The 9340-nt window shown below is 35.6% G+C and overlaps 1 protein-coding gene across 1 annotated transcript; it reads right to left on the reverse strand.

The window, feature by feature from the left end:
- Window positions 1-311: 311 nt before the first annotated feature.
- Window positions 312-8057, reverse strand: ppp1r7 (protein phosphatase 1, regulatory (inhibitor) subunit 7). The gene is made up of 10 exons (XM_038289316.1): window positions 7950-8057; window positions 6756-6851; window positions 6514-6569; window positions 6283-6348; window positions 5985-6115; window positions 5747-5909; window positions 5554-5670; window positions 5368-5472; window positions 4949-5035; window positions 312-2461 (listed from the first exon to the last, which is right to left on the reverse strand). The coding sequence occupies exons 1-10, from the start codon at window positions 7987-7989 to the stop codon at window positions 2285-2287; spliced, it is 1038 nt and encodes a 345-aa protein (XP_038145244.1). The 5' UTR covers window positions 7990-8057; the 3' UTR covers window positions 312-2284.
- Between the last annotated feature and the right edge of the window lie 1283 nt (window positions 8058-9340).

Below are 9340 nucleotides of genomic sequence, written 5' to 3' on the forward strand. Positions count from 1 at the left end.
TTTCATTTCATTCCTTGACTTCATAGACCTCTTGGCATATTTGGTCTAGAAGAAAAAGTATTTAAATCTGAGATGGATACATAGAGAATTCTAGGGCCCGTAATTTGAACACTAGAAAAGACTCAAAAGATTGAGCAAAAATGACAATGTTCACCTATATTAACTGGAAACCAAAGTGGCTTTAACCAAGCTTGTTTAAAACTATTGATTACTCAATCATTAAATAAATAGTTTGTTTTAATGATCACATATAGTCACACAATTTCAACTCAAGTTTTAAAAATGTAGTCTGTGGTCAAGACAAGAACACATTTTCTGCTTAAGTAGTGTCACTTTATTCTTGTTTGCATATTACATTCATTTTGCAAAGAGCATCAACCAGGTCCCAGACCTCAGGACGCAGATCTGACAAGAAGGATCTGAAAGCAGATTGCTTTAATGCTCCTACATGACCAGAGAGGTTTTGTTCTGTTACTTTTCTGAATCTCACAGCAATCTGTTGTGCTGCCTGGCACAAACGACACAGTAAAACATCACTTTACAAAAGGAAGGGTGATGATGGCACATGACACCCATATCATGAGATGTCCCATATTTACAAATACACACTGTGGCCCTTTCAATTCAGCTCGCAATTTCATCAACTAAATAGAAACTTACATTCGTATTAGCTGTGGGTACTGTTCTTTATTTAATGGGTCTATAGTTATTACACAGCCTCATAGTTGGTCCTGACACAATTTTTAATAAGTTGCTACCTTTTAAATACATCAATTTTTCCATCCAAGCAAGCTATAGTTTTATCTCGCCATTTTTGACAAAATTTTTTTCTTAAAAATCTTTTGAAAATGTACGTATTTATCGATTAAAGGCTGTAAAGAGGTTTGATAATAGAACAAAAGTGCACAAATTGAAGCACTTTTTCTGATGAGTTATTCTGTGATCTTCTATCCCTGAGGTGCGGCATCTTTTTGTGTTAAAGAAATCACCAGTCAGTTGGACCAGGGAGTTATTCATCAGCGCTCGAGACTAATACAAAAACTTACCGGATAATTTTGTATAGATTAGGATGATTTTGATGCCATTTAATCTAAACAATCTTTAAAAGAAATTTACAGTTTCTATCAATGAATTTAAGCCATACCACAGGTCAAGAGCAGAATATTCATATCCAAATGTAGTTGAATGTCTTTGTGCCAACACTGAGTTTATATTGCATTCGTAAACACTTTGTGAGATCAGTCCTGCCATTAGAATATAGTTAATTCAGATAAAATCTACATTTTATTGTGTTTAAACAGAGAAAAAAACAAGCTGCTAAAACTAAATGAGACCAAATGCTTTATGATTTAGGGCTCACTTAAGAAAATAGTGCGACGGTATAAATATCTGTATGGACAGTTTCCTACATTCTCACAGGCTTTACTATACTGCAGAGGTCTTAATAGTTCACCAGCTAGAAAATCTATGCAATTATGTATGTGAAGGAATGGACAAGGCTGCCAGACGCATAGAGGTGTCCCTTTGTGTTGATGTCAGTTTATTTAATACGACAAACAAGTTAATGATGTTATTGCTAAAATAAAACTGCATGTGACACTTTTCTGGACTAATTTTAATTTTCAGATGTTTTAAGGCTTCAGTTTCTGCGTTTTCCTACATTTCTAAATGTGGATTTTATTTTTTTTGCCTGAAGCATTTAAAAAAAAAAAAAAACCCAACAACAATTAGGTCAATTTTAACTTGGATTTGTTTCTTCTACAATCTCCCTTTGAGTGTTTGATCTTTACCTGGTCTTCAGGTTCACTTATAGAAAAAACATAATACAAAACAAAATCTCAAAAGCAGTGGGATTTCCCCCCCCTTTTTACTAATATGGAAACAGTGCAACATGATGTGTTTGGTAAGACTGAGTCCTGTTTTTCCTGATGGCCATAGAACGTCAGAGGTGCCCACTGTATGCCACATGCGAATAAAACAAAAAGGAAAAACAACAAAGTGCAGAGGAAATATGAGGAAATGAGTGTAGGGAAGTTCTTCCGTATTCACAGTTCCACCTTAATAAATAAAATCTTTCACACAATATCTTTGATCGAGGTTTGTATGAGTGCATACATGCAAACCTGTATGTTGAGTGAGTTCTGTGCTGGAATGTGTATCTTTTTGTGAGTGAAACTATGATGTAGTGAGGACAATATGCTAAAAGAGGTGTTTTAGTGGGCAGGGCAGGCAGGGAGGTGAGGTGACACACATGTTTGGTGGTGGGGGGGTGTTACACTGCAGCTTAGAAGCGAATAAACGTAGCATCGATCTGACGCACACTGGGCAGTGCCAGCATGATCTTTCTTCTGTACTGAGGATCTTTTTGTAGAGGATTCCGCTCCAGGTACACCGTTTCAAGGGACTTGGCATTCTTCAGCTCGTCAAGGTCTGACCAGTTCTCTATCTGATTATCATTCATCTGAGGAGACATGCAAAGACAACACTGCCATAAGTTGGACTTTTAATGGAAAGAAAAAATAAAATGGAATAGGCAAGAGTGAATATTGGAAAAATTTAGAGTTCTCAACATAATAGTAATGATTATTAATATAACAACGTGCAGCATTTTCCAAATACAAAGGTATTGACCACATTTATATGTTATTAATGTCCTCTTTTTGCTTTGGCAAAATTATTCAGGTGCAGCTTCACGGGACCAGGAGAATAACCAAAATATCCTAGTACAGCCATGGTATCAGAGAGTAAGAAGGGATTTCAGAGGATGTGTGACCTCTGCAGCAATATAGTCTGGGTGAAAGCAGAGATCTTTCAGTGTCTGTCTAATCTGATAAATGCTTTGATCAGCAGAACCTGTTGTCAGATTCTGCTGATCAACATTAATGTCATGAGCTTTTAGGGTTATTGAGGTCTAAGCTAACTTAAGATTATGATATATTTACAGTCATGTTTGATAAATTACTTTCGTTCTGATGATGGTGAATCCTAAAAATAAAAGTTGCTTAAAAAAAAAAAACTTTAAAAGGAAGATACTCATGTTATAGTAAATGTAGTAAATAACAAAGAGATATACATAGATAAAAGAAAGACCAAAAGCTGTTTGATTACGATAAACAAAAAGGTAATATACACGAGGCTAGGGCTGGGAAATATGGTCTAAAAATAAAATCAGATTTTTTTCATTTTTAATTCGATTTATGATTTTTTTTTTCCAATTCACGGGAAAAAAAAAATAAAAATAAATAAATAATCGGCAGGAACAAAAATTCAGAATTGATTAATTGAATCGATTTTTTGCACAGGCCTACACCAGGCTTCCACTCTGATAAAGTTTACCATCGCTTCCGTAGAATAACAGTAGTATCAATACGACTCAGGACTTTTACCCATGTATTCATCAACTGGACAGGTACATCTGAAGGTTTTGTAACATTAGCTTCCACTTCAGTGAACATAAACATCCACACTGTATTCCAAACTGTATTCAGGTTTTTATCGTGCTTAAGCTGCAGTCAGACCTAGCACAGTGTCAGCAGTTTTTTTTCGCGAGCACTGCGGGGAGTTCACCACTCTGCATTTCACATGCAGAGTTCACACCGTGGACCGTGTGATCAAATTGAAGGGACACTCCATCCTCATGAAAAAATTCAGCAATTAGAATGAAAGGTTATTGCTTCATTAGAGCAGGTAGGTGCACTTAAAATGATCATTTATAATAAATAAAAAAAAATCATATGTGCTACTTTTTATTTTTTAGGTCATCCAGAGGTCAAACATCCCATCATTAGACTCCAAATTATGTAATTTTCCAGTGCCACTTGATTTCTGCAGGTAAAACTGTTGTTTGTGCTGATTGGGTTTTAAGATCAAATCATTTTTGACTATGGCTGATGACGTCACCATTCCAGCAGACGTTAGTTGGCTGGTTAGAACAGCTTTTTTAAAAGCCAATTAAAAACATCTATAGAGCATCCCTTGGGTAATTTTATTTCCGCCATGTTCCATTCTAACTGAAAAAGCTTCCCCTCAGCTGCATGACTTTCACCTATTTCACAACTACAACCAGTCCCCTATTGGTTGCCTCAACACGATTTCGCAGTAATGTTCAGATGTCTACATCTTCAGTGACCAACGCTCGTCTCTCTCCTTGATACACGTGGATGAAAATGTTCCTTCAGTCACTTGGGGTTATGGTAAATATACACATAGTGGCTTTATTTACTTAGAAAGTGGGTAAAACAAACAAGCTGAGGATCTTTTTGTAGAGGTTCCCCATGGGGGGGGTGTTATATTTTTATAGAAAAAATGCATTCAACCACAGCGAGATACTTAATACAAAGTCTCTTTTTAAAGGTCTAATGTAATATTTTGATATTTAATAACAGATGGCACACAGGTCTGTTTGTGTGTGCTCATTCCAACCTGTGCTGAAATTCTATTTAGACTCAAAAAAGGACCATCTAAACCAGAGGTCACCGAACTTTTTAGATTTAGCTCAGAGCTACTTCATGGGTAATGAGTCATGAGCTATCAGTACTGACTGATGAGGAGGGGTTAGCGTTAACCAAAGCTTCAGGCATAATAAACATATTCTTAATGTTTTTCTTATAATTTCTAATTTTCTGTCATTTTGAAATCTCTACATGTGATTTGAAAAAGAAGAACAACAGGATCAAATAAAATGTTAAACTTAGTCCACTGGTGAGTTGTGCTGTTTTCATGGGGCCCCTTGAGGGCCCATGGCAGAAGGTTGGTGACCTCTGATCTAAGATGGAGTTTGCTAGCTTATTTCATCATGATCCAATGGTCTCTGATTTTTTTTTTCTAAAGGCATATAATGCAACTATGCAAATTTGATATGATAAAAGGTTGTGCTCATTTCAATAAGTGCTACCTGAAAGGTAAAATGTAATTGATATATTGATATTATCTTTGAAACAATCCATACCCAAAACTCCTGCAGCTCTGTCAGGTGGCTGATGTTCTCAATTTTCTTTACTCGATTGGCAGCAACATCCAGCGTGGTGAGTTTTTTCTGTATGAGAAAAAAATCATATTAATTACAAACTGTTGGAAGATAGAGGACCAAGTAAACACTTTTCCTTAAATCCCTTTTTAACAACAGAAGTCTCCATAACTTTCCGTAAAAATTCAAAAAATATCCACTGGACTTGGTTTTCAAGATTTGAAGACGTTTCGCCACCTCTCCAGGAAGCTTTCTCAATTCAAATGAAAGCTTCCTGGAGAGGTGGCGAAACGTCTTCAAATCTTGAAAACCAAGTCCAGTGGATATTTTTTGAATTTTTACGGAATGACTATGACCTGGATGACTGAGAACCTTCATCAGCACAAGTCTCCATAACTCACATTGTTCTCCAGGCCCTCTATGACCTCAATGCCATTGTGGCTCAGATAGAGCTCTTTCAGGTTGACCAGGTTCTGAAGTCCTTCAATTTTGGTTATCCGGTTGCTCTATAAGGAAATACGCAGGATATTATCCATCAGTCTCCTTTTAAGCCCCCTAACCCCAACGCTTAAGTGAAAAATTGGTACCTGAATGCTTAAAACAGTCAGATTGTGTAAATTGTCAAGATTCTGAAGCTTTGTTATTTTATTGGTTCCAAGAAACAAACTTTGCAAAGATGAAAGAGCATCCAGGTTTTCAATCACCTGTAAATACAAGACAACAGGATGAAGGCACGGCTCAAGTATAAATCACAGATGAAACAGACTCTTTATGACTCACTCTAATGCGGTTAGAGCCCAGCTCCAGCATCTCTAGGCCAGTAAGCTTGTCCACGTTGGAAATGGCTGTGATTTTGTTGTGGACCAGAAACAGCTTTTTCAGCTTGGTTAACTCTTCCAGGTTTTCCACTTTCCTCAAAATGTTAAAGGAAACATCGAGCACCCTGTGGATTACATGCAAAATGAACATCAAATACCTCCACATATGTGTTTTCTGGCTAGACATATACAAGACTTACTCTAAATCCTTGAGACTGCTCAGGTTCTCTAACTTGCGGATTTGATTGTCATAGAGATCTAGTTCTCGAAGCGAGCTCAAGCTCTCAAGGTTCTCCATCTTTTTGATGAGGTTCTGTCTTAGGGATAGAGTCTGGATAAGAGTAGAGACAAGGGATTAAAAAAAAGAATAAAGCCACTCAGAACCACTCTTTGAGTATAATCTATTTTTATGGATCAAAAGAGTACAAAAATAAACTCAGTTTTTCATCAGCACTAAAAAAAAAACAAAAAAAACAACTAAATATCCAACATTCTTACTTTAGCTTTCTGTAGCACCTCCAGTCCTTCAATTTTTCCAATACGACAATGAACTAGATCAACATCCTGGAAAGAAAGAGAGAAATTAAGATGACACAAGACATGAACAGTCCGTGAATTAAAATGAATCCTGCTGTAAATTATGTCAATTTGCAAACTTAACTTCACACAAGATTTGTTTTTGATATTAGTAAATAATAATAAAAAGAAAAAACATTCAAGTTTTCTGACCTCTTCCTCTGGATCCAGGGTTATAGTGTCCATGTCAACAGGGGACTCTTCTTTAACTTAAGGGAATGAAAAATTAGATAAGAACATTTTAAGGGGAGATAAAAAATAGGGAAGATATGACACAGAAGAAAAAAAAAATCTATCAAAATTAGCACTTTATCTCACATTTATTCCATTATGTGATTCAGAAACATCAAATAAATCGGTTTCTGCTGAGCATGTGGGAGCTAATGATGACTCACTTGTGCTTGTGGGCTGATTTGGGTCCACATCACCATTGATACTCTTTCTTCTGGTCTCATCATCACCAGACTCCTCAGACTCACCCCTACGGTCGACTGAAATGTAGAAAAAATTCCTTACTTTACTAAATTGCTGCAATTAAAAATGCATGTCATTCAATGTCAACTTTAGTTACTATAAATCTGTGACTGATATCTTTGTTTCAAACCCTTGAATTGGAATAAAACCACACCCTGTAAGGCCCTTTTAATAACAGCTTTTTATTTGCTATATGGGATCCAGTTTTTACTATAGCCAATGACCATGGAAGCATACTCATTATACCCTTCTTTAATTCAGCAGAAAGGGCTAAAGCTGTCCAGTCTCCATTAAATCATCAATATGGTACAGATGTAACCTTAAAGTGTTACACAGTTTCAGTGTAATATTATAACTTGGTTCAGCCCTGAGTTAAGCTTTATAAAAGCTCTAACTACCTTAATTTCTACTCCACAAACATGAATCTAATGTAATTTAAGAGCTCTTTTAATGCAATGTTAAAGCTGCATCTAACAGCTTAGTTGAAAAAAGAAAATCCAATATCCCAAATGAAACATCCGATGATGTCTTAGTTAGGAGGAGCATTAAAGACTCCCTGTAAGCCACCTATAGCTTTATAACAATACATTTGCTCATAATAACATGTTTAGGTTGGATTTAAGCAAAATATTACCACTTTAGTTTATTTAAATAACAACGTTAGCCCCCTTAATGTAATGCCTCGACGATATTTCAAGTCTTACCAATCGTTAGCACAGGTTAGCTGGTTGAACTGCACTCTAAAGGATGCTAAACATGCTAAGTAACTGGTTAACTCAATAAACGACTACTAACGTTCAAGTTAGAGAAAATTTAAGTACGCTAAACGCAGAGGTATTCCTAATTATATAATTTGTATGCGTCCAACCAGACAGCATCAACACTTAGAGCAAAAAAACGACGATAAATACAAATATTCCAGATGTTAAATGGGTTCAGCTAACGCTTTGTGCTAGCCAAGGAAACCAAGATGAAGGTCTGGGTCTTAAAATAACAACGGGTCGCCCAGAGCGCCAACATTAAACAGCAAAAAGCATTTTTCAAATGATTTATCCTCTATCAAAACTATACCGCCAAACCACGATGGGTTTTTTGAACATTTTCTTTATACTCACCTTCCATCTCTTGATGCTCTCCTACAGACAGAGAAGCCATGTTTCCTGTAAACACTCCTGACAACCGCTTAGCGTATCCGGGGAAAGTAGTTACTGACTTCAGACAGAAGAGGGCGCTGTTGTTAAACAATGAAAACTAACTCAATCCAAAGATGACTTGAATTAATCGTACACGGTAGATATTAATTTAGTACAGTTACATTTAGACAGTTATAATCAATATATTCAAATTTATACAGATGCATCAAAAATAACAAGGAAAATAGGAATAGCTTTTGTAATACCAGAATTCAAAATAAAAATAGGAAAACGAATTTCAGATGGATTATCAGTATACACAGGGGAAATGTTGGCAATATTACTAGCTTTACAATGGGTAGAAGGTATAAAACCATTAAAAATATTAATTTGTTCAGATTCAAGCTCTGCATTATTAATTTTAAAATATAATCAGTTAGATAGTAGGATGGACATTCTATTAGAAATATTTCATACATTATTCAGAATAAAAAATATGGGTTTGATTGCTGTATTTATGTGGGTTCCAGCACATACTGGAGAAAAAGGAAACGAGAGGGCAGATAAAATGGCAAAGAGGGCAATTCAAAATCCTTTTAGTTTTACAGTTAAAACAAGTAAATCAGAGGTAAAGAGTATTATTAAAGAAAATTTGATGGAGAAATGGCAAAAAGGGTGGGATGAAGAAAAAACAGGAAGGTGGTTTTATAAAATTCAGAAGATAATAGGAAAAAGAAGAAATGGAAGATGAAATAGGAGGAGGAGAGAGTGATAACAAGGTTGAGATTTGGGCATACAGGACTTAATTATACACTTTCCAAAATTCAAAAGATACTACTGGCAAATGTGATTACTGTGGTAAATATGAAACAATAGAACATCTTATACTGGAATGTCATAAATATGAAAGCAATAGAAGATATATGAGGAGAGAGTTTGACTGTATTAAGGAAAAGATTCATTTATTAGATATTTTGAGGTAGAAATTGGGAAGTAAACAAATACAAATAATTATTTGATTTTTAAAGCAAACAAAATTATTTAATAAAATTTGATTATAGAGAGGGCGAATGTGTATGATATAGACAGGTAGATACAATGTTATGTATTAGTATTTATGTTTTTGTTGTTTTTATTTTTTGTCTTTTTTTTTCCTTAGAAATTATATATATTTATCAATAAACCAATAAATCCAACAAGAAGAAGAAGATGACTTGAATAGTTAACACAACAATATCCATCCATCCCTCTTCACCGACATAGTCCTGTCAGGGTCATGGTTTGCTCGGTGCTAATCTCCAGCAGTCAATGGGTAAAAGGCGGTATACCCAGGACAGGTCGCCACACTGAGACAAAGACACACAACCATGCAC

The sequence above is a fragment of the Cyprinodon tularosa genome, unplaced genomic scaffold (assembly GCF_016077235.1).
Source record: "Cyprinodon tularosa strain WSP-4 unplaced genomic scaffold, ASM1607723v1 ctg267, whole genome shotgun sequence".
NCBI classification, from domain to species: Eukaryota; Metazoa; Chordata; class Actinopteri; order Cyprinodontiformes; family Cyprinodontidae; genus Cyprinodon; species Cyprinodon tularosa.